Genomic DNA, 26,625 nt, shown 5'->3' on the forward strand with positions numbered 1-26,625 from the left:
TTATTGCTCTGAATGAATTTTCTTTTTTGTTATTAATTTTTATTTTTAGAAAAAGTAATCTAGTTTTGTTTTGTTCTTGTTTTTGACAGGGTTTCACTCTGTCGCCCAGGCTGGAGTGCTGTGGCGCGATTACAGCTCACTGTGGCCTCAACCTCCTGGGCTCCAGCGATCCTCCCGCCTCAGCATCCTGAGTAGCTGGAACTACAGGCTTGCGCCACCATGCCCGGCTAATTTTTTTTATAGAGACAGGGTCCCACTATGTTGCCCCGGCTGGTCTCCAACTCCTGGGCTCAAGTAATCCTCCCACCTTGGCCTCCCAAAATGCTAGGATAACAGGTGTGAGCCACCTGGCCTAAACTTTGGTTTTGTAAATAACATTTTCAAAGATTTTTTTTTTTAATGGTCCTATGAATAGACAAACCAGGCACATGACCTAAGAAGTCCCATCCGCCTTAATATGCGTCTCCACCTGCCAGCCTGCAGCTCGAATTTTCCATCACTTGTGGCACTGGTGGCAGCTTTCTGTCTTTTTTGTTTGTTTTAAGAGGTAATGTTTTCTGAAAAATGTGTCTGTTTTCTGAAAAATGTGTCGGTTCCCTGGCGGATTTTTAAAAATTAACCCATTAGCATCATGTCTCTCGATAAGATTAGCTTACTTTCACCTCTCAGACAGAACACCCTGCAGCAGCAGGTGACAAAGCAGAGTGACCAACAAGAGAGAGTGGAGGTGGGTGTGGCTAATTTAGTGGTTCGCAGTGCAGGATTGCACAAGGCCAAAGCAAGTGAGAAAAATAAGAACGAGGTAGAGATTTTTTCTTTTAATCAAGTAAAATGGGAGCTTTTTATCAAGTTCCCATTTTAAGGGAACAGCTTTTTCTTTTTCTTTTTTTTTCCTTTTTTTTTTTTTTGTTGAGACAGATCTCACCCTGTCTCCCAGACTGGAGTGTAGTGATGTAACCTCTGCTTACTGCAGCCTCCACCTCCCAGGTTGAAGCGATTCTCTTGCCTTAGCCACCCGAGTAGCTGGGACTATAATTACACTCCACCATGCCCGGCTAACTTTTGTATTTTTAGTAGAGACAGGGTTTCACCATGTTGGCCAGGCTGATCTTGAACTCCTGACTTCAAGTAATCCACCCGCCTTGGCTTCCCAAAGTGCTGGGATTACAGTCGTGAGCCACCATGCCCAGCCGGGAACATATTTTATTCTGTGGGCATTTTACTTGCTTTATGGTATCTTAATTTTTCTCTGGAATATGAGGACAGTAGATGAGAGGTCTGCTGTGGTTTGGGGGGTGGGAGATTGTGTTGGTTTGTGTTTGGAGGTGGCCATTGCTCTTATATTGAAAAATATAACTAAGACAGTCCTCTGTTTGTCTTCCTTTTGAGACACATTTATTTTATTGCCCTGTGAAGTTCAAAACATGAAGAACTTTTGGACTAGAGGATCTGCTGGGTTCCTCCAGTCCCCAAATTGTATTCCCTGTGTCCCCCAAGCCCTGGACAGAAGCACAGTGGGAGAAGGGGAGGCACATGGGGGTGGGGGGACAGAAAGAAGAGAGAGGTCCCAGTCTGCCATTCCAAGGTAGAAGACCATCTCTCACTGGAACTCACAGCTGATCTCTTCTTTAAGTTTCCATCCTAATGTTAGGTTTTTTTTTTTTTTTTTAGATGGAGTCTTGCTCTGCTGCCCAGGCTGGAGTACAGTGGTGCAATCTTTGCTTACTGCAACCTTCACCTACTAGGTTCAAGCAACTCTCCTGCCTCAGCCACCCAGGTAGCTGGGATTACAGGCACTCAACATCATGCCAAACTAATTTTTGTATTTTTAGTAGAGACGGGGTTTCCCCCAGTTGGCCAGGCTGGCCTTGAACTCCTGACCTCAGGTGATCTACCTGCCTCGGCCTCCCAAAGTGCTGAGATTATAGGCATGAGCCACCGCACCTGGCCTCTATCTTAATTTTTAATGCAATTTTTATATTGCCATAGAAAAAATATAATGAAGATAATTTGTACCAGGAATCACCAAGCTTTTCCCATAAAGAGCCACGTAGTAAATATTTTAGGCTTTGCAAGCCAAGAGGCAAAATGAAGGCTACTATGCAGATATCTATATAACAAGAGAGAAAATAAATATCCACAACATTTGTATTGATGAAATGCAAATTTATGGACATTGAGATTTAAAGTTTATATAATTTTCACATTACAAAATGTTATTTCTCTCTTAATTTTGTTTCAACCATGAAAAATATAAAAACCAGTCTTAGCTCATAGGCCGGATGGAAACAGGCAGAGGGCTGGATTTGTCCTGCAAGCTGCTGTCTGCCAACTCCTGCATTATACAGCTAATTTCATGAGCTACTATGTTATGTTTATCACTGGGATTTTACGTCCCATCATGAGGGGCACAGTGATAGGGTGAGAGGGGGAGAAACATACCCCTCCTCCCCCAGTGCCTTGTGGCCAGCAGAGCGCATCAATAATGAAATACAGGCCGGGCACGCTGGCTCACGCCTGTAATCCCAGCACTTTGGGAGGCCGAGGTGGGTGGATCACTTGAGCTCAGGAGTTCGAGACCAGCCTGGCCAACATGGTGAAACCCCATCTCTACTGGAGAATCATTTGAACCTGGGAGGTGGAGGTTGCAGTCAGCCAATATTGCATCACTGCACTCCAGCCTGGGTGACAGAGCAAGACTCCATCTCAAAAAAAAAAGAAAAAAAAAAAAAAAAAGAAGAAATGCAACACTGCACCTGAGAATATGACTGACCCTGGGTCAGACTGTCTCACCTGAATTCAGATCCCCGCTCCCCGTGTTCCTTACTATCCTTAGCCTCTCAAAATCCTAGTTTTCTCATCTATTAGATGGAGCTTATAATAATACCTCCCTTACAGAATTGTTGTAAGATATAATGAGATAATATGAGACAGCCAGCCCTGAAAGTGCTCAAAACATACTGAGATCATTACAGTGCTGATGGAAGTTCATTTCCTCTACCACCATCCTGATCAAGGGATCCCGTGAAGCCTATTTTTCTTACATGAATAGTGAAGTTTTCTCAGTCTTTCTGCATTCAAAACTTTTTGGGGGTAAAAAGAAAAGAAAATAAAAGGAACCTGGAGTTAGTGATTATAGGTATACTTACCATTCTCTGCATTGCATAAGACGGGCAAAATTTTCTTACCATATTATTTATTCTCAAATGTACCAGAGAGCTCTCACTGCACCTTCTTTGTCAGAGTTAGTAATCTGTATGCTTGCTGTCATCCAGAAAATCAAAAACGGGTGGCTGGCTTACATGTCTAGACTAGTGATGTGTCTCTGGATGGGAGTTGAGGGATAGGAAGTGGCAGCTGCAGTGAGATTTCTGTGATGTCCAAGGGTGATGACAGCAGCTTCAGGGCGGGGCAGGCGGGGGCATCCCGCAAAGCAGTCCATGGGTGTCATTCTTCTTCACTGGAGGGCATGGTGCCAGGGCACATGGTTGGTTGCTTAAGGCAGACACGGGCAGAGGCGGCCCTGCAGAGGACAGCTCGTGGCGTCTGTCTGGCACGGTTTGGCTATACTTGGTCAGCTCTTCTTTTCACACACAAAAACTTTCCCCTCAGGCTATTGGCTGGGCAGAGGGACTGGCAGGGTCAGTAATCATAATGCAAAATCAACAGACCTGCTCAGTAGGGTGTTAACCAGCTGTGAACGGTGCCAACTCCCCCCGCTATTAAACCAGGCTGGGCTGGGCTGGGCTGCGGGAGAGAGATTGGAGAAAGGCAGGGCAGGCCACGTCTGTTTCACCAGCATGCACAGGAACGAGCATGCTGGCTGTTGACAGTAGAGAGAGAAATAGTCAAGATTATTTGGAAATTATGTTCTGGTCTATTAATAAAAATGCATGTGCATATTTCCTGATCCTTTTAACGAACAATAAAAATGGATGTGTTTAATGAGATCCTTCATGAGTTTTAAGGATAAAAACATAATTGTTTACAGTGCTAGGGGGATATAAAGAATTGTGAGAAACCGTTCCCACCTGCAGTTTAGGGAAAGTGATAAACCCTCAACTCAGGAGCACCTAATGATCCATGTCAAGTCAATGAGTTAGTAACAGCCTACAGTAACAGCCCTCAGTGTATCCTATGAACTCTTCTAAGGGCTTACCTGTGCTAACCAATCTGACCCCATTTCACAGATGTGGAAACCGAGACACCTGAGACTGCCTAGACTCACAGAGGTGAGGTGGCAGAGCTGGGATTTAGACCCAGGAAGTACGTCTCTGGAACTGGTGCCCTTCACCCTGTACCACTTTGCCTTATAAGAGAAAGCGATGTGCAGGTGAGACATGGGTGGCACACGGGCACTGCGAGAATTGAGATCAAGAGAAGAGTGTGAGACCCAATTGATCCGCACTCCTGGAAGGCTTGCTGCCTTTGTGTAATATATTTGATCTGGCACCTTTCTTGGAAAAGCATCAAGTACCACTGGGGTCTCTAACCAATATTTTGTTAAATAAAACATTGTAATGTGTCTGTGCTCTTAGGCAAATGATATTTGGTTAATCAACCAATATAGTCAGTGTACTCTAATAATACTATTAACAAATACGAGTTAATTCATTTATTGTTTGTTAGAGATAGATAACAGCAGTCTCTCACCCTTGCTCTTAGATTCAACACCAGTTCTTTGGCACTGGACAAGGGACTTCAAGAGGAAATGTCAGGGAGGAAGGTGGCTAGTGCAGACTGATGGAAGAAAGGATCAAACAATAGTTGTGGATGTCCTTTGGCTTGGAATCTTGAAAAGGAGAGAGGGGAGTCCCCCAATGACTGAGTCCTTATTGAGTGCAGGGTACCAGGCATGCTAGTGACAGCATCTCAACTCCTTACAAAAACACTGCAAGGTACATCCTAGTATCTCCCTTGACAGATGGGGGAACCTGGAAGGATTAAGAAATTTCCCGGCCGGGCGCGGTGGCTCACGCCTGTAATCCCAGCACTGTGGGAGGCCAAGGTGAGTGGATCACGAGGTCAGGAGATCGAGACCATCCTGGCTAACAGGGTGACACCCTGTCTCTACTAAAAAAAATACAAAAAATTAGCCGGACATGGTGGCGGGCACCTATAGTCCCAGCTACTCGGGAGACTGAGGCAGGAGAATGGCGTGAACTCGGGAGGTGGAGCTTGCAGTGAGCCGAGACCGTGCCACTGCACTCCAGCCTGGGCGACAGAGCAAGACTCTGTCTCAAAAAAAAAAAAAAAGAAATTTCCCAAAGCTCCAGTTTGTAGCTACAATGCTGGGAGTAGACTCCGTATATATTCAGTAGGTCCATACATACATGGCCTGTGATTTCTGGAATTCCAAACCTTTTTGGATTCTCTACAATGAAAGTTTATTTTGCATTTTAAGTAAGGCCGTAAAACAGAAATGCAACTGTGAAAAAGAATGATTTCCACAAGTTTAACTACTTAATATTCAAAAGTGCTAAAACATCATGTAATCTCGGGTCATTTCCTGATGGTAGGAGGGGTTTAAAAGCCATAATATTATTATTAAGAGCTTTCTGTTCATGACAAATGGTTTTGTATTCCATTAAGATATGAGGAAACTATGGGGTAATTTATTGCTGGAAGGAGAAAAATCATAAAAATGTTGCTTAAGAAATATCCATTAGTTATGCTTCCTTAATAGTTAGCCTTTGGCCATCCTGGTTTTTTATGTGATTTAACAGTTGAATAGTAATGAATGGGTTATCACTATTAAAGTAACCATAGTGTTTCAAAAAAATGGGTCCAACAATGTAGATGGATTAAAATCAATGAGAATAAAAATATGGACTCTGTATCTTTTAAATAATTCATTTGAATTTTTGAATTACTGAAACATTTGCAAATTGAAAATGTATTTAAGAAAAGACAGCATTAGTGAGAGAAATTAATATCTTGAGTCTTGAGCTACTGTCATCACCATCCAAAAGTATTCAAGTGCCCCTGTGCTGGGGTCTCTGCAATATCATACAGGCGGGGCTTATTTCTACAGCAGCAGTGAACAGCAGCCAGAGAGCAGCCCTGACTACAATTTTGAGTTCACACAATCAGGTGCAGCATCTACATGTCAGCAACATTGTCATGTGCTCTGAAGTCCTAGTCAGCTTAATTATGCAGCTGCATAGGCAAGCCACACCTTGCCAATTTAACTGAGAATTAAAGCTGGAATTATTTTGGAGCAGTTCCACTAACTCAGGCATAGAAACACAGCTTTAGACCTGGCTCTGGAGCCTCATCTGCAGGGCAGACCACATGCAAGTAGATGATATGGCAGACATGTATAACTGGTACATGTCTGCCATATCATCGGAGATATGTACAGTCAACAAGAGAGAACAGTCAAGCCTTTCACAATGGCTCTTCATTTATCTGACTGCTGGATGGACCAGAATTCTCCATACCTCTGTGCAATAGCAGCTCAGAGCTGGAGGCGTCCCCCTAGTATACCAGCACATGTCTGCTACACCAATCAGTTTTCTTTTATTTTTTATATTATTTAAACATTTTTTGTGGCCACATAGTAGGTATATCTATTTATGGGGTACATGAGATGTTTTGATACAGGCATGCAATATGAAATAAGCACATCATGGAGAATGGGGCATCCATCCCCTCAAGCATTTATCCCTTGAGTTACAAAGAATCCAATTACCTTTTTTTTTTCTGAGACAGGGTCTCATTCTGTTGCCCGGGCTGGAGTGCAATGGCATGATCTCGGCTCATTGCAATCTCCGCCTCCTGGGTTCAAGCAATCCTCCCATCTCAGCCCTCTGAGTGGCTGAGACTACAGGTGTGCACCACCATGTCCAGCTAAATTTTGTTTTTGTTTTTGTTTCTTTGTAGAGATGGGGTTTCTCCATGTTGCCCAGGCTGGTCTCGAACTCTGGATCTCAAGCGATCCACCTGCCTTGGCCTCCCAATGTGCTGGGATTACAGGCATGAACCCTCATGCCTGGCTGCATTCTTTATTTTAAAATACACAATTAAGTTATTATTGACTATAATCACCCTACTGTGCTACCAAATAGTCTTATTCATTCAAATTTTTTTTGTACCCATTAATCATTCCACCTCCCATCCAACCCTTCACTACCCCTCTAAGCCTCTGGTAACCATTCTTCTACTCTTTATGTCCATGAGTTCAGTTGATTTGATTTTTAGATCCCACACATAAGTGAGAATATACAATGTTTGTCTTTCTGTACCTGGCTTATTTCATTTAACATAGTGATCTCCAGTTCCATCCATGTTGTTGTAAATGACTTGATCTCCTTCTTTTTTGTGGCTGCATAGTACTCCATTGTGTATATGTACCACATTTCCTTTATCCATTCGTCTGTTGATGGACACGTAGATTGCTTCCAAATCTTAGCTATAGTATACTCTGGTTTCTCTTCAGATTGCATAAATCTTTCACCTTTTACCAAATCTTAGCTATTGTAAACAGTGCTACAACAAACATGGGAGTGCAGATATCTCTTTGATACACTGATTTCCTTTCTTTTGAATAGATACCCAATAGTGGGATTGCTGGATCATATGGTAGTGCAATTTTTAGTTTTTTGAGAAGCCTCCACACAGTTCTCCATGGTGGTTATACTAATTTACATTCCCACAAACAGTGTACAAGGGTTCCCTTTTCTCTACTTCCTTTCCAGCATTTGTTATTGACTGTCATTTGGATATAAGCCATTTTAACTGGGGTGAGATGATATCTCAGTGTAGTTTTGATTTGAATTTTTCTGATGATCAATGATTTTGAGCACCTTTTCATATGCCTGTTTGCTATCTGTATGTCTTCTTTTGAGAAATGTCTATTCAAATCTTTTGCCCATTTTTTGACCAGATGGTTTTAAATTAGCCATTTCACTCTAATTCCTGATGGTTGAAATTACTATTTTAACGAAGTAATTTAATTAAATATTAAATAACTAAGTGATTAAATATGAATGCATAAAAAGACATTTGTTTATGTAAAAACAAGGTTGAAAGATTTGATAAAATGAAATTAAGAGAAAAACTATTTAATTACACGTGGCTGAGCTAGCACTTAAAGAGTTAGAGAAAAATATGGATTAATATCCAGAAGGACTCTATAGTCAGATTGTTCCACAAGCATCTTTTATATTTTTTATTGTATTTATTTACTTTTTATTTTTTTGAGACAGAGTCTAGCTCTGTCACCCAGGCTGGAGTGCAGTGGCACAATCTCAGCTAACTACAACCTCAGCCTCCTGGGTTCAAGCAATTCTCATGCCTCAGCCTCCTGAGCAGCTGAGGTTACAGGCATGCACCACCAAACCCTGCTAATTTTTGTATTTTTAGTAGAGACAGGGTTCACGTTGTTGGCCAGGCTGGTCTCAAACTCCTGACCTCCAGTGATCCACCAGCCACTGCCTCCCAAAGTGCTGGGATTACAGAAGTGAGCCACCATGCCTGGCCCCTACAAGCAATTGGCCTGTTAAAAAAAAAAGAAAAAAAATTCTAAAACTGGAATTTGTTGATGGTGCACTGTGGGTGTGATTTAGCAGGAATGATGCCATTGAACTCTAAACAGCAGACCCATTCCCAAAGGAACAACCTGGACCCTATCTCACTAGATTACAGAATTTGTGAACATCTATATATTTGAAGTTAACTAGTGCTCATGTTTCTGTTAGTTTGTTTTTGACTCTTCAACTTTTTCAATTAACTAATAAGCTGGTACTCAACTATCATATAGAAATTCTACCTTAATGTGCAAACAAACCAAATACAACAAAAACTAAATATTTTACCACTAAAAGTTCAAGACCCAAACTAAGGGACAATATCAAAAAGAAAAAATCAAGAACTGTGATTTTGATGACAATAAAGGAGGCACCTCATGGCGGCAGGTGGTGATGGGAAAGCAGACACCAGGCAGGGAGGACTCATGGGAACAGCACGCTCACATCAGAGCCTCACACCCGACTGCTAAGTACCCAGGCGGGTCCTACGGATTCTTGCAACTTGTTGACATCAGGCCACTTGTTGACATCAGGCCTCAGGTGTTCTTGGGAGTGAAAGCACTGACAAAATCTCTGGCATAAAATGATGGATTTGCTAAAAATCAAACAGTTTTTCATTTTCTATGGTCATTGAGGACCTTGTATAAGGCTGAAGATCTAATTTAAAAATTGGTATCCTGAAGTTACTGTATCAACATTGATTTCTTAGTTTTGGGGATAAGGGTTGTAATTGGATGGGGAAGAGGCATACAGAAGTATCTGGGGTACAGTGTCATGTTGCGTGCAGTCTACTTTTGAATGATTCGGGGGAAAGTGGTGTATGTGTGTGTGGAGAGAGAGAAAGAGAGAAGGAGAGACAGACAGAGAGATGGAGTAGGTGGGACAACTTAACAGTTGGTGAACTTAGATAGGAGGAGATACCAGTGTTTCCAGTACTGTTTGTCAGCTCTTCTGAGGGTTGGGTTTAAACTTTTTCCAAAAGAATTTCTTTTAATCCAAGCAACTAACAAATAATTAGGCTTGTGTTAATTTTAACATGTGTTAAAATAGCCAAAGCCTCTGGTTCCATTTTTTGCCATTTTGATCATAGTTGTTCATAATTCATACATACAGAAAATATCTGCATCATGGCACCCCATCAAATAGCCATGCAATTCATATGCCTTCAAATTGGATGCAAATAAACCAGCTGTCCATCCATTGATTCATCCAGTCAATCCATAAACACTCGTTTAGGACATCTTATATGCCAAAGATACCAGTGTGACTGTGACTGCACAATTCCTTCTCTCCTGGGACAAACAGTCATCAGAAAAAAATAGGCATTGAATATCTAACTGCAGAGGCTCAATGCGAGTGTATAGGCAAAGGGGACCAGTCTAGTCTGGAGAAGATCAACAAACACTTGCTTAAGCTAAGACCGAAAGATTTCCAGTAGCATATGGTGAATGTGACTCTTACTCCAAGAAATAAAATTAAGCCTGTCTCAAGGCCCCCACACCTTCTCACAGGTTAGAGAATTGCCAATCTGCTCTTCTTCCCTCTAGCCCTAGAGGCTCAGAATCCAGGTGTTGTGTGGCATGTGGGAGGCAGAAGAATCAGAGGTGACCATTGCCCATTTGAAAACAGTGGCCGGCTTCCTCCGTGCACACTTGAGCCCAAGGTCCATGCCCAGGTTAAGCTTCCTTACCCAGTATCTTGTACCCTTGGGTGTAGGACTCAGGCTTTCCTTTCGGAGGCCCTGCTGCCTCTTCCAGATGCTGTGAGGGAGTAGCATGCCTGGGGGTGGGAGGGGGCACTGAGGACTTGCATTTCTGAGGACTTGCATTTCTGACAAGTCTCCAGAAGATGCTGCCGTCTGGGAATCCACACTTTGAGTTTTAGTAGAGTACACTTAAAAGATGTGGTTGAAACGAGCATTAAAGTTTAAAAACCCAGAAAGACAAGATTAAAATCATTTAGTCAAGACATGACTTCATGATCCCAAATATCTGGGAGGAAAATTGCAATGAGTTAGTCTTCTAGAAATATGAAATATGCAACTTTGAGGAGACTATAGAATTTCCTTCTCAGTCGGTTACTTTCTCTTTATTTATTTTAATAGGTTATTGGGGAACAGGTGGTGTTTGGTTACATGGATAAGTTCTTTAGTGGTGATTTCTGAGATTTTGATGCACCCATCATCCGAACAGTGTACACTGTACCCAGTGTGTGGTCTTTAATCCCTCACCCCTTTACACTTCCCCCAAAGTCCATTGTATCATTCTTATGCCTTTCTGTACTCATAGCTTAGCTCCCACTGCTAAGTGAGAATATGCGACGTTTAGTTTTCTATTCCTGAGTTACTTCGCTTAGAATAATGGTTTCCAATTCCATCCAGGTTGCTGCTAATGCCATTATTTCATTCCTTTTTTTTTTTTTTTTTTTTTAAATGGAGTTTTGCTCTTGTCACCCAGGCTTGAGTGCAATGGCGCGATCTCGGCTCACTGCACTCTCCGCCTCCCAGGTTCAAGGGATTCACCTGCCTCAGCTTCCCGAGTAGCTGAGATTACAGATGCCCGCCACCACATCTGACTAATTTTTGTATTTTTTGTAGAGCTGGGGTTTTGCCATGTTGGCCGGGCTAGTCTCGAACTCCTGACCTCAGGTGATCCGCCCGCCTGGGCCTCGCAAAGTGCTGGGATTGCAGGCGTGAGCCCCCGTGCCCAGCCTATTTCATTCCTTTTTATGGCTGAATAGCATTCCATGGTATATATACCACATTGTCTTTATCCACTCATTGATTGATGGGCATCTGAGCTGGTTCCAGATTTTTGCAATTGCGAATAGTCCTGTTATAAATATGAGTGTGCAAGTGTATTTTTCATATAATGACTTATTTTCCTGTGGGTAGATACCCAGTAGTTACTTTCCATTCCTATAAACTGCAGTGTATATGAACATGATGAGTGTCAAATGATGAATGTCTCAAAATTACTGTGTGCTCCCTTCCTGGAATGACAGCAAGGCCTACTGCCCAAGACTAAGGAAAGATATTCAGTTAAAGATACTCTTGTTTGTGTGGGTTTTTTTGTTTTGGCTGCATAAGTAGAATTATCCACCTTAGGAATATCTAGCATTTCTTTTTTTATTTTCCCTACTAACCATCCAGTATATCTCTTAGATGTGCCTGGCCTCTGCCATCAACATATTTTCTGGAGAAAGCAAATTAATTTTCAGTTAATATTAACCTGAAGAAAAAATAATAAAGCAAAGGATTAATGTGTAACCATATAATATGCAGAATATATGTCAAAACACATTTTTTTTTTTTGAGAGAGTCTCGCTCTGTCACCCTGGCTGGAGTGCAGTGGCATGATCTCAGCTCACTGCAACCTCCACATCCTGGGTTCAAGCCATTCTCCTGCCTCAGCCTCTGGAGTAGCTGGAATTACAGGAGCCCACCACCACACCCAGCTGATTTTTATATTTTTTAGTTGAGATGGGGTTTCATCAGGTTGGCCAGGTTGGTCTCAAACTCCTGACCTCAAGTGACCTGCCTGCCTCAGCCTCCCAAAGTGCTGGGATGACAGGCATGAGCCACTGTGCCCAGCCAAAACACATTTTAAGTCTATTATTTGAAACTATTTCTTTATTTGTTCCTCTGCTGGCAGAGAAAAGTTTTAAAAATTTGATGTCCATTGGAGCTGGAATGTGCATAGGTGTGAGGGCTGGGGGGTAAGTGTGTCACAGTGACTAGTTAGGTAGGATAAGGTATGTCTAACTCACAGCTGAATTTTTTGTTTTGGTTTTGGTTTTATAAGAAAGAACATTCTGTTGTTCAAAATACTTGAGAATAAAAAAAAGAAAGAACATTCTGATACTAGCATTAATGAGTTAGTTTGTTCTCTTTAAAGATGTGTAATGCGTATTGATCCTCTTCCCAGTCTTAAACATTATTTAAGTCAAAGAAAACCTTAATATCACCTATGGAATATATTGCATAGTAATCTACACAAATATATATAAGGTTGGTGCAAAAGTTATTATGGCTTTTGCCATTGAAAGTAATGGCAAAAAAATTGTCTAAGTAATGGCACTAACCAAATACATTGTGTTCTACATAAGAGGTACATATACATGTATACATTATACATATATACACATATACATATATGAACATTATGTAGAGCCTAAGAATTTGCCAGTATTTGACCATTTTTTAACTATGACAGCAGCAATTTCTTATGATTCAATTAGATATTATCCTGAAAAAAAGGATAGCTTTGTCGTTTCCATATATAAATTATTAGGTTGGTACAAAGGTAATTAAAAGTAATGGCAAAAACGGCCATTACTTTAATACTTAAAATTCCCAAGTACAATACAAATGATGTATTCTTATCCGACATTTCTCCCTTATGCAACATGTTCTCAGTTTTCTACTTTATTGCTATTCATATATTGATATATTTCTATTGATATATTGCTACAAGGTCACCTGGCTCCTAACGGATAGTGTCCAATACTCGAAGAACAGAGAAATGCATTTGCTTTTACCCTGCCGGTTGGGATTTATTCAGCTGTTTCTAAACAAAACCCTTTCTCTTTCCCTCTTCCTAGGGTTGTGTCTGTAAAGACAAAGGCCAGTGCTTCTGTGACGGGGCCAAAGGGGAGAAGGTAAAAACAAAACCTAATACTGCTTGTTTACACTGTAAAGCTCTAGAAGGTAAAACTCAACCTTCTTCTTTCATCGGTAGCAGAAAGATCCGCAGTATGTTGTTCCATTTCCCAAATCCAATGTTAAAGTAATTGTATATAAACATTAACCTAAAAAAAAAAAAGAAAAAAGTCATCTAGGAAGCTTCAGATACCTTGTATATACAATGGCAATGAAATTACAACTCTCTCGGTCTGTAAAGAATAAGTAGCAAATGAGAAAAAGAAAAAGAAAGTTTATGACAAGTCTCCATATGTATACACTATTTACAATGTTGCTAAACACAAGAGAAGAACTGAAAACGATTTGATTCATTCACTTTGACAGAAAATAAACATTGAAATTCACAGATTTTTGTCCTGCAGCATTGGTTCAAGTTCGCCCCCTGGTGGAGAAATCCCACAGCAGCACACTGGTTGAGGCAAAACTTAGCAGAGGGAAGTAGCTCCATTGCAGAATTCAAGAAAAAAAGGAATGCCGTGAAATCTCATTAATTCGCTCCATTAACTTGCAATTTGTGATAATTAAGATAGAGGCAGAACTAAAGTTTTTTTCTTTGTTTACCAAACCCTTTCCTCAGAGACACTAATTAATTGTTTAACAATATTGAAGGATGACTATTTTAAAATATTTTAAGAACATATTTAAGCTCTTTATCTAAACTAATTTCTATATAATGTGTATGCTAATTATAATAATTATACTTATTTTAAATTATTTCATAATTCACATGTAGTTGGATTTAGGTTTTTTCTTGAATCTGTGAATGTATTCTAATTCAGGTTCCCATTGAGAAGCACTTTCTCTGTGATTCTCCTTGCATTCAAGAAGCATTTATTGAGTTTCTACTATTTGCAAGATGCTATTCTAGGGTGTATAAAAGTAACTGAGTAGCAAGAGGGGTCTAGCACATTCTTTTATTTCTCTTCTTATTGAGTGTGTGTGCACACACACAATGTAAAATAGCTGACTTGTTCTTTTTTGTTTTAATTTGCCAATTGTGTAACTAAATTGACCCAATTAACCAAATCAGCCGGTGGCCTTTACTGTTGAAGAGTACAGTCGGCCCTCCTTATCCATGGTTTCTGAATCCTCAGAATCAACCAATGGCATACTGAAAATACTTGAGGGGGGGATATAATAAAAAATAATACAACAATAAAAGATAATGCAAATAAAAAATGCAGTATAACAACCATTTGCAAAGCATTTGCATTGTATTAGGTATTATAAGTCACCTAGAGATTTAAAGTATATGGAAGGATGTTCTAGGTCATATGCAAATACTATGCCATTTTGTATAAGGGACTTAAGAATCCACAGGTTTTCGTGGGGGGGGGTGGGGGGGAAGGTCCTGGAACCAATCCTCCACCGACACTGAGGGACAAACGTAATTCCAAGATATAAATCCATGGAAAAATTATTTGTTGGTAGAACTGTGTCAAGCCTTGGGCTTAAAGTACTTTCACTCACTTTTACTAGGTACTTTCCCCTAATATTATACGACTCCTTCTAGAACATTACTGAGCTCACACCTTTTTGGTTATGCCACCCTTGCTACCTCTCCTGCATCTCCTACACAAATAACAGATTAAATTACTAACTCCTGTGTATTAAAGAAAGGGCTGAGACTCACAACCTGCCTGGTGGCGTTCTTTCAAGCTACGTAGTAATTATGCACACTCCCCAGGCACCTTCTTGCACCTGACCCTCACTGTCTCTCCATCCCACAACAAACACTCCACTAACCTTGATGCTTCTACCTGGGCTTTCCCTTTCATTTTTTATTCCGTCTCCCTTAAGCTCTGCTCTACATAGCCCTACCATTTGGGGGAAAGTCAAGTTTCTGCAAGACCAAGAGCCACCACTTTCAAGCCTATAGACAAATACTAACAACTGGTAGCTTTCTGGTTGCCTATGTAGTCACTCCTGAGTGCTAATTATGATTTTTTTAATCCAAGGAAAAAATATGCAGAGTCATCATGAAGTCATAAACAAGAGAACATAATGGTTATTGGTGTGTTTATTGTGGGATAGTTGCTGTTCTGTGTGTTTCTCACCTCGTTTTGGTTTTAACAGGGGGAGAAGGGCTTTCCTGGACCCCCCGGTTCTCCTGGCCAGAAAGGATTCACAGGTCCTGAAGGCTTGCCTGGACCACAGGGACCCAAGGTATGTCATCCTGCAAGCTTGGAAAATCCCCAACCCACCTAACCCTCTTCCTGCCTACCCCCTGGCTGCTGCAAACCTGGAGAGAATTCCACATCTTAGCCAACTGCTAGGTGCATGGTGAACTCCTGGTTTCCAGTATTAGTGGGCCACATAGAACCGCAACCTGCTCCAAGACTATTGCAAATGATCATCATTAGCTTCAAGTCTGTGGCTCCAATTCATCTCCCTCCCTAACCTACAGTGTCTACATCTGCATCTGTTCCTACCTCTATTCCTCCTACAGTGAAAACTCAGAGCTCTTTTTGCTTCTATTCAAGACCTGTCCAACCACCTGTGCCCCATCTTTGGGATTCCTTGTTCCACGAGGTGCCTCCCCTCTCTCCTGACATTCCAACTTTTCTTTTGTTATTGGCTTTTCTCTTTCAGTTCTTAAACATGCAAATATTTTCCCATGATAATACAAAACTTCCTCTCCATCTTTTAGGTCTTGTGACCAAAGGATTGCTATCTTCTCCCTGACTTTCTTTTCTCTGTCAAACTTCTTAAAAGAATAGTCAAACATGCTGCCTGTAGTTCATCTACTATTCAATCCTTAGCAATAATTTGCCTTCTACCACCTCTCCTCTGAAAACACTCCAGCAAAGATCACCAATGACCTTCAAGTGGCCAATGCCAATACATACTTTTGTGTCTTAATCTGACCTGAACCCCTCTGCTTAGTTTCAAATTGTGTGGATCGCTCTCCTCTCCTTGAAACACTTGTCTGTCTTTCTTTCTGTATTTCTCCTGTCTCTCTATCCTTCCCTTCCTTCGTGGGTTTCTCTTTTCCTTCTGGTCCCTTAAACATCCAGAGTCTACGACCCTTCACACTCATCACACATTCTTATCCTAAAGTCTGTGATACAGCAAAGGGCTTTGTTTAAATAAATACCATAGAGGATTTACTAAATAACTGAATAACCACTGGATTTGCTGAGTACTCTTTCCTGCTGTGGACATTAGCTAGACTTAAGCCTGGCTTCTCACGCACCCACACATTCATTCCCCTGACTACTGACCTCCAGCAAGCTATAAACCAACTAATGAGCTATGAAAAATAATTACAATTGATCTATACAGGGTCTTTTACAAATTTCATAATATATTAGAATATGTATTAGAGGCCAGACACAGTGGCTCATGCCTGTAATCCCATTGCTCTGGGAGGCTGAGGCAGGAGGATCACTTGAGCCCACGAGTTTGAGGTCAACCTGGGCAACATAAGGAGACCCAGTTTCTACCAAAAATACAAAAATTAGCCAGGTGTGGTGGCATATGCCTGTGGTCTCAGCTACTCAGGAGGCTGAGGTAGGAGGATTGCTTGCACCCTGGAGGCGGAGGCTGCAGTGAGCCATGATCATGCTACTGCACTCCAGCCTGGGTAACAGAGCGAGACCCTGTCAAAAAAAATACATATATATGTATTAGTATAATGTATGGAATATCTAATAGATAATCAAAGCCAAAGCCAACCTACTGCATATGTACTCTGTGCCAGGCATTGGGCCATCTATTTCTCCCTGGATCTCATTTACTCCTCACATCAATCCCACAAATCATGACTGTGGTGATTTACAACGTAGTTCCCATCATTACCTCCACTACAAGGATGAGAAAACGGACACAGAGCACTTGAGTAATTTTTCCTGGGTCACGCAGCTCACAGGAAGCAAAATCAGAGTTCAAACCTGGTTTGACACTGTGTGTGGGATTTTCCTCAAACCAAACAATTCTCCAACTCTCTGGATGACAACTGGGTACCCCTCAATTCAGTTATGACATTAAATACCTGGGGTTAGTGCAGACCCCATAGGGTAAGGGCTCAGTCCCACAAGACTGTCCCTGCTTCAGGACTAGTCATAAGTAGTGGGTCCTCAGTTACCCATAATGCCGTCCAACTTGGCTACAAATAAATCAGGGGTTCCCATGACCTCCTCCTCTGCTTTGATAATTTGCTAAAGAGTCTCATAGAACTCACGGGAACATTTATCAGTTTATTATAAGTGATATGAATGAGAGATGAAGAGATACACAGGAGAAGGTCCAGAAGGGTCCCAAGTGCAGGAGCTTCTGTCGCCATGGAGTTAAGGTGCATTACCGTCCTGGAATGTGAATGTTCATCCACCCAGAAGCTCTCTGAACACCATGCTTCAGGGATTCTTATGGAGGTGTCATCACGTGGGCAGGATCAATTATAAATTCAATCTCCAGCTCCGCTTTCCTCACTGAAGGGTGCAGCTGGAGCTGAAAGTTTCAAGCTTCTAATCAAGGCTTGGTCTTTCTGATGACCAGCCCCCATCTGGGAGCCCACCAAGAGTTGCCTCCTTAGAACAAAAGACACTTCTATCACCCAGGATATTCCAAGTGAGGTCAAACACCAAATATTAGAACAAAAGATGGTCTTTACGCCCCTATCACTCAGAATATTAGAAGGGTTTTAGGAGCTCTGTGTCAGGAACCAAAGGCACAGAACAAATATATGTTTCTTATGTCACATATATGATGCCAGAATCAAACTCTTGAAACCACACCCACAGCTTACATGGAAAATGCAAAATCTTGCTGTTTTCCAGTAATCCTGCCATTTCCCTGTCTACCATATTCATGTATGTGTTCTTTTTGTCCATTTCTCCTTCTTCTGATCCTAATTTTGAAAAAGTCATTCAGATTCTGGGCAGAAACTGAACACTGACTTCCTCTAAGGCATGGACCCAGGTTTTCTTCCATTTCTATTGGTAGAACGAGTTTGCCACTTCAACCCTGGACTTAGATCAGCCTAATGCCAATTTCGTTTTTAAAAACATTGTTATCTGTAGCCTACTCTGTTTAATTCTCTTCAGCATTTCTTTAGAGATGCTGAAATTTATTAAAATAGTCACAAACACATGGCACTTAGTATGGGTTACATGAGTGCAGGCATTCCAGAAGATTAATCCAGAAAACCTGAGTACCACGTTCTCATAGATTCATATTTTAAAGCACGTAAGGCTTACAGATATGTATGAATAGCTACAAAAGATAATACAATCAAAGGCAGACAGTTAGAGAATATTAAAACCTGACCAAAAAGATGTTTTAGATTTACAAGATTCCTATCTTAATTTTAAATGTTTTCTGCATGAAAAAAGTTTACAATGAGAAAGTAAAACCTGCAAGTAAAACCTTCTGCTTTCCGCATCACGTGAATAGAATTCTGTGGGAAGGGGAATGGCCTTGAACACAGCCATGCACCCCGGAATTCCGCCATAGATGGGAGAGACTGACTTTGGCCTTGACAGTGCAATCTCAGAGGATTCTATAACAACCCTTTTCTCAAATAATAACAATAAAATTAAAAATCAAAACATACTGAAACTCTCTGGAATGATGAAAATGGCTTTTAGACAATGAAACTTTCACACCACGTGGCCTAGCTGAAACAGTCACCATTTAAGCTTATTTTCCAAGAAATAGGACGTCGAAACTGAATGCATTACATGCCCAAAGCAAGTTTATCTCTGATTCAGGCGGTCCTTACTTGGCTATATATTTCCTTGTGCATGTCAGGCACATTTTGTTAATAGAGTGTTTCTTGCGCACAGAAATACTGGCTGGCATTCTCATCCACAACTGTAGTTGTGTCATTCATTTTTATCAGACCTCAGCAGCTGTGAGGCTAATTAGGACTTTTGCACAGACTTTAATGTGCACAAGAATCACTAAAGAATCATGTTAAACATGCAGATTCTCGGTCAATAGTCTGGGAGGTGAGGCAGATCTAAGATTCTACATTTCTAATAAGCTTCCAGGTAATGCTAATGCTGCAGGCCCCAAACCCCACTTTGAGTAGCAAGGGTTTGAATGAATTTTTGTCTTTTCTGATAAACAATTATCAAGTTCCAATGAAATAAGCAAGCAATTGAATCTTACTAACAATGAAATAATCAGAAGGGCAAAACAGCTTGGCATGTGACTGAGACTGGGTTTGATGTATGGGTTTCTTAGTGCCAAATAATTTTCAGAGTGTTTACTTTTTCTTTTTTCACTTGAATCTAGGGCTTTCCAGGACTTCCAGGACTCACGGGTTCCAAAGGTGTAAGGGTTAGTAGTCCAACCAGTCCATCCTGATCGTTAAAAGATCAGCTTTTCACAGTAAGAGTTATACAAATGTCAGAAAGGAGTACACTGTGTATGGTTCCATAGATGAAGTTCAAGAACAGGTAAAACTAATCTGTAATGGTAGATGTCAAAGGAGTGGTTACCACATTAGGGGCAAGTGTTAAACTGACCAAGAAAGGCTATGAGGGAACCTCTGGAGTGATAAAGATGCTCTGTGTCTGATAAGATGATGGTATATAAAACTGCACGTAGGTCAACATTTGTTAAGCTGTTCAGTTAAGCTGTTCTCAAAAGATTGGAGCACTTCATTGCATGCAAATTGTACCTTAGGAATCTATCCAAAAAAGCCAAAAATAATCTTAATGATGTCTTTTCAAGAGTTACATAAATGTGAGATTTACAAAAGTTTGTTAAACCTTTAGTATTTGTTTTCCCAATCGTTTCGAGCTATTCCCAGTTATAGTGGAGGAAAAAGATTATCGCAATGGTAAATAAATTTATGTTTATAGATTGAACATTTTTAAAGTTTTTTTTTTTGCCACCCCCTCCTTTTTCCTATGTCTTCAGGGAATAACTGGATTGCCAGGATTTTCCGGTTCTCCTGGACTTCCAGTAAGTAATGGGAAAAATCCGTAGCTAGAAAATTTAAAAGTAAGCTCATTTTAATAAAGATGTTAAAACAGTCATGCAAGAAAATGTGTTCTGATGCATTTGTTACATGAAGAAAATAGCATCTTAGGATGGTATACTATACTAGTGTGTGGAGTTATATGACATATGAGTCAAAATGTACTTCCTGAAATACAAGCAGGACAGGATAGGATAGGGTAGGATAATTAGTAAATTATATGGTAAGTCGGCCCTCCATATCCATTGATTCCACATCCATGGATTCAACCAACCAACTGTAGATCAAAAATATTTAAAAATAAAAATAAAAATTGTACAAACTTAAAAACCATTACACTATAACAACTATTTACATAGAATTCACATCGTATTAGGTATTATAAGTAATCTAGAAATGACTTTAAGCATACAGGAGGATATGTATAGGTTATGTGCAAATACTATACCATTTTATATAAGAGACTTGAGTATCTATGGATTTTGGTATTCATAGGGGTCCTGGAACTAACCCCCACAGGTGCTGAAGGAAACTATATGTTACAAGCTGATAGAATAGGATAGGATAGGGTAGAATGAAATGATTGTATTTAATAGCACAGAATAATAAAATAGTTTCATCTGTGCACACTTTCCTCTTCTTTTTCCCTTCCTTTCTCCCCAGCTTAAAACAGCATGTTAAAGGACTCTTTTATTTTATGGATAAAAGGAGTTTGCTTTATTTGAAATATCCACATCTCATTTGATAAGTCTTCATATCAGTCAGCCTGTTTAGTTTGTTGCTACTGAAATTATATGTAAAACAACAATGTACATTTACTACTTAACCATTTACACAATCATTTATATTTCAAGAGCTATTTAAAACAGTCCATCTTTTCCCTTGGGTTCAGTGCTGTTTCTTGGGATGACCCTCCTCACTGAGACTTGTTCTTCTTCCAGGGCACCCCAGGCAATACCGGGCCTTATGGACTTGTCGGTGTACCAGGATGCAATGGTTCTAAGGTAAGTACTTTTCGCACAGAAGATGATTAATAAATGCTTTGCTGAATGATTAAATCAAGGTGAAATGGCAATGAAAGGCAGACAGGCTTCCCTTGAAAACATTCCTTTAGGCCAGAACCAACAGCATAATGTGGAGGCAGGAAACTTCCCATTTTCTTTCTTCGCATTCCTTGCTTTCTAATTGTCTTTTAAGGAAAGTTCTCCCACAGAAAGAAAACTTGGAGCTCAACTGGTTGTTTTCATCTGAGGCTGTGTGTATAAATCAGAAACCAAAGCTTTGAGTGCAGAATTAGTTTTGGGGAAGGAATGACTGAGCTTTTCACTGTTCACTCACCTCCTTTTGTTTTTGAACTGAGCTCTCCTTTTCTCCAGAATGGTGGCCATGAATGAACTAATTACTCAAGTTTGAAGGAAACAGCAATTAAAAAGTTCTTGGCGCAATTAGACTTTGCCATTTATGCACAATTTGAGAAACAGTATTCTAATCCTGTTTTTAATTAAGATAATGGTTTTTTGGTCTTCAGCCTCATGACCCAGTAGCCATAAGGAATTCGGGTTACTTTGTCTAGATCTACCATTGCAAGGTTGGAAGCGAGAAACAGGAAAAATATCTGAATAGGCTCTTCTAGAAAAACTAAGAATAATAACAAACTTTGTATGTCTTTTAGGGTGAGCAGGGGTTTCCAGGACTCCCAGGGACACTGGGCTACCCAGGGATCCCGGTAGGTTTGCATGCCTAATTCCCCAACAAAGACATAAAGTATAAATAACAGTGGTCTACTCCATATGGCCATATACACAAATCTGTCATGACTTTAGGGAAGTCTGGGGTAGCCATAGTAGACATTCAACTAATAGTTAGGGAATGGATGAATACATGCATTATGAGTGTAGGGTTAGAGGTTGAGGCTTTGTTTTGCTTTTGAGACATCCAAGTGGAGATGCATGAGAGGTACTTGGATTCACTCAGAGAAGAGGTTCCAGTTGGTGGTGACTCAAGGAGTCAGAGTGAGGAGAAAAGAGGCTTAGAACTGAGACTTAGCTCCAGCAGTGATGCTGAGATCAAGGAGAATGATCCTGTAAAGGAGGAGCAGCCCTGGTGGGAGAAAGAAAACCAGCAGGGGTGTATTATGGAGGCCCAGGAAAGACCTATTGTAGTAGAAGGGAGTGGCAGACAGCTGCTGGATGCTGCTGCAAGGTCCAATCAGAGGAGTACTGACATGTTGGCATTGGTTTTAGCAACATCAATATCATGTCTGACCTTAGCAAGGGACAGTTCCACGGCAGGATGGAGCAGGGGGCAGATTTGGAACTGAGGAATGGGTGGGAAATGAACAAAATGGGAAGTTCACAGGTGAGACGAAGGAGAGACAGGACAATATGGTGGGAGGTAAAAGATTAAGGGAAGACTTTGCTTTGTAAGGCCGTGGGAGGTGTACGGTGGGGAGAGGATGCACAATAACAGAGAGGGCAGAGCAGACGGAGTAGGAGTGTGTGCGTTTGATTTTCCTCTAGTTGTTCATAGGTTGCTTTTTTCCTAGGGTGCTGCTGGTTTGAAAGGACAAAAGGTAAGTCATTGGTGGAATGCCGTCACTGAAAATCTCTAACTGTACATATGAAAAGGACTTCTATTAAATAATGAGATTTAAGTCATTACAAATAAGACTTCATAATCCAGACCTTAATCATTTAGAAACAATAATAATCGGGACATGATATTTATTCCTATTAAATAGCTCCTTCTGGCTCTTGTCATAAAGAGTCTTAAGGATACAGGTTTTGTATCACTGTTGAAAGAAATAGGGTCTTGGAGAAGAAAACTGACCTCATGCTCAGGGCCCCACATTCTAGGGCAGGGATTGTCACTATTTTTGGTATCTTGGGAAATGTTTTATTACCCCTGCGTCTTTCTTCTTTCCACTGTAAATTTTTTATTTTTTTGAGATGGAATCTTGCTCTGTTGCCCAGGCTGGAGTGCAGTGGCACGATCTCAGCTCACTGCAACCTCCACCTCCTGGGCTCAAGCGTTTCTTCTGTCTCAGTCTCCCGAGTAACTGGGATTACAAGTGCATGCCACCACGCCCAGCTAAGTCTTGTATTTTTAGTAGAAATGGGGTTTTGCCATGTTGACCAGGCTGGTCTTGAACTCCTGACCTCAGGTGATCTGCCCGTTTTGATCTCCCAAAGTGCTGGGATTACAGGCATGTGCCACTGTACTGGGCCCACTGTAATTTTTTGATTTTAGAAAATATGAAAATGCTTTGAATTCTTCATAATGGAATAATTACAAAATCATAAATCATTTCTCTGAGTATATATCTTGAAAAGCACTTTTATCTTTGAAGAAATATAACTTTGAATAAGCACTTGAAGGGGTTTTGAAAATATAACATTGATGATGTTTGATGAACTTCTTCATTTTCAAGGGTGCTCCTGCTAAAGGAGAAGATATAGAACTTGATGCAAAAGGCGACCCCGGGTTGCCAGGGGCTCCAGGACCCCAGGTACAGCACTTCAGAGAAGGTCCCTATTATTCTCAGTTTTTCACTCTCTCTCTTTTCGCCTCTCTTTACTTCGTCTCTCTTTTCCCCCATAAGTCCCTCTCACTCTCTTAAGAAGATTTTAAATAGAAATTCCCATTTATTCTATTTACATGTCTGGCCTCATTTCATTCTAAAGCTTTCACCCTATTCTGGAAAACTACATGATGCTGATATGGAAAGATGATTTGAGTATGTTTTTCATCCTCTTCTTCACTCTCAGTCACCAAGCTTGCCTGAATCTAACAGGAATAGTTATGTACCACTTAATTTGTATTTGTTGAAAATAAGGGTAGCTTTGTATCACACATTGAGTATCATTTAAATCTGTAATTTTAAATAACAGCCCTATTTTAAAATTTGCATAATGATAAATAAAAGGTTTTTATTTAAATGCAACTCTCTCCAGTTGAAGTTGAGATAATAAAGAAAGGTTTTTATTTAAATGCAACTCTCTCCAGTTGAAGTTGAGATAATAAAGAAAGGAAAGGTTTTTATTTAAATGCAACTCTCTCCAGTTGAAGTGTTTGCTTTTCTGATTTATATGTATGTAGCCTGAGTATGATCCAAAAGGGATACAATGGGACACAACTGCCTTTGGGGCTGTGTGTGCTTTCCTTTGTGATTCAAAAAGACCCTTTCATAGACCTAAACCACAAGTGCTAACTTTCAGGTTATAATTATATATAACCAAAATTAACTAGTATATATATATATATACTAGTTAATTTTGGTTATATATAATATATACATATATATATTATATATATATTTATTTTTTTTTATTTTTATTTTTTTTTTTGAGAAGGCGTCTGGCTCTGTCACCCAGGCTGGAGTGCAGTGGTGCAATCTTGGGTCACTGCAACCTCCACCTCCCAGATTCAAGCAATTCTCCTGCCTCAGCCTCCTGAGTAGCTGGGACTACAGGCATGGGCCACCATGCCCTGCTAATTTTTGTATTTTTAGTAGAGATGGGGTTTCACCATGTTGGCCAGGCTGGTCTCGAGCTCCTGACCTCAGGTGATCCACCAACTTCAGCCTCCCAAAGTGCTGGGATTACAGGCATAAGCCAACACGCCCAGCCAATTAACCAGAATTATTTTAACTTAGTTCAGAATTATATGTAAAAATTCCTGGGTAGAGATGGGATATTTGCCTAAGTGAGTTTGAGTTGAGGCTGTTGAAATCCTGTATGGTGAGCTATCCTAACTGAGGATGTGAAGTTAGATTAGGAGCTGCAAAAAACGCAGAATGATGCAATTAGGAGCCATTATAGGCTTCTGAAAAGAGATGCAAGATATGATGGCTCTCGCTTTTTTGCTTAGAAAACATTTAAGAGTCCAGATGCTGAAGGCAGGGGATCCAGGAATAAGAGATAATAGTAATCTGAGATATTGATACATTCTTTAAATGTGTATTGATTATCGTATATGTATTAGTCATTGTGATGATGCTGAAGATATAATGATGGTACATTTGATTATACAAGAAATATTTTTTACCTGCCAATTATGTGCTAGGGGCTATTTCTAGGCTCTAGGAATACAGTAGGGCACAAATCAGCCAAAATATAGATTTAAGGCTGGGCACAGTGCTCACACCTGTAATCCCAGCACTTTGGGAGGCCAAGGCAGGAGGATCACTTAAGGTCAGGAGTTTGAGACCAGCCTGGCCAACACGGTGAAACTCCATCTCTACTAAAGACACAAAAATTAGCCAGGTGTGGTGGCATGCGCCTGTAGTTCCAGCTACTTGGGAGGCTGAGGCAGGAGAATCACTTGAACCCGGGAGGCAGAGGCTGCAGTGAGCAGAGATCGTACCACTGCACTCCAGCCTGAGGACAGAATGAGACTCTGTCTCAAAAAAATAGGTAGATAGATAAAAGATAGATAGATAGATAGATAGATAGATAGATAGATAGATAGATATTTAAAAATTGTATGAACCAGGTATGGTGGCATGTGCCTGTAGTCCCAGCTACTTGGGAAAGCTGAGACGGGAAGGTCTCTTGAGCCTAGTTATAGGCCAGCCTGGGCAACACAGAGAGACCCAGTCTCTTAAAATATATATATATTGCCTTCATAGAGCTTACATTCTCATGGGGGAAACAAAAACGTGTAAATGAGTAACTCTATGGTGTGTGAATAATAAATGCTAAAAGTAAAAATAATGCACGAAAGCAGGATAGGAAGTGTCTGGGTTGGAAGGTGGGTTACAACTTTGGATAAGCAGGAAGGCTTTATGGAAAGGATGACAATTGCATAAAGACAAGAAAAGGAAAAGGGAGTGAGTTATACTGATACCTGGGAAAAGGGGATTCTAGGCAGAGGGAGAGCAGGTGGCAGGCCCTAACGTAGGAGCATGCTTGGCCAAAATGAGAGAGAGAAAGGAAAAGGGAGAAGAAAAGAGGTGGGGAGAAAGAGAAAAGCAAAATTTTGAAACATCTGAAGTAAAGCAACTACTTTGGTCATTTTAGAAACGTTATTGTCCAGATGGTCCTGCCAGCCTGTTACACATGGCAACACTTTTTGATGTTTATCATTAGCTGCAGCCACTGAAAGGGGAGGTGTTATGCTCTTCTGATTTTATTAAAATATTTTAATGCATTTAATTAATGGACATTGTTATTAAGTGAAAAGTAAATTTAAACTTACTCTTATTCTTCTCTCAATTTCAAGGGTTTGCCAGGCCCTCCAGGTTTTCCTGGGCCTGTTGGCCCACCTGGTCCTCCGGGATTCTTTGTGAGTTTCAAGTCATCCTTGCTACAGACTCTGTCAACTAATAGATTCATTATTTATTATTAAAAAGTTATTAAAATAATTTTTCTGGTTGGATGCATTTCCTGCTGTGATTTTCATTTGTGGATTTTTCTAGGGCTTTCCAGGAGCCATGGGACCTAGAGGACCTAAGGTAGACT

The 26,625-nt window shown here is 40.6% G+C and overlaps 1 protein-coding gene across 2 annotated transcripts in view; it reads left to right on the forward strand.

The window, feature by feature from the left end:
* The window catches only part of COL4A3 (collagen type IV alpha 3 chain), a 148,942-nt gene that overhangs the window by 59,205 nt on the left and 63,112 nt on the right, over positions 1-26,625 (forward strand). For both annotated transcript variants that reach the window (XM_063695251.1, XM_055380588.2), the window contains exons 2-11: positions 13,134-13,190; positions 15,310-15,399; positions 19,474-19,518; positions 20,104-20,148; positions 21,106-21,168; positions 21,837-21,890; positions 22,710-22,736; positions 23,595-23,672; positions 26,387-26,449; positions 26,583-26,618. In XM_063695251.1, coding sequence (XP_063551321.1) covers positions 13,134-13,190; positions 15,310-15,399; positions 19,474-19,518; positions 20,104-20,148; positions 21,106-21,168; positions 21,837-21,890; positions 22,710-22,736; positions 23,595-23,672; positions 26,387-26,449; positions 26,583-26,618 — 558 coding nt within the window. The remainder of the gene's footprint in view (positions 1-13,133; positions 13,191-15,309; positions 15,400-19,473; positions 19,519-20,103; positions 20,149-21,105; positions 21,169-21,836; positions 21,891-22,709; positions 22,737-23,594; positions 23,673-26,386; positions 26,450-26,582; positions 26,619-26,625) is intronic.

The sequence above is a fragment of the Gorilla gorilla genome, chromosome 11 (assembly GCF_029281585.2).
Source record: "Gorilla gorilla gorilla isolate KB3781 chromosome 11, NHGRI_mGorGor1-v2.1_pri, whole genome shotgun sequence".
Lineage (NCBI taxonomy): Eukaryota > Metazoa > Chordata > Mammalia > Primates > Hominidae > Gorilla > Gorilla gorilla.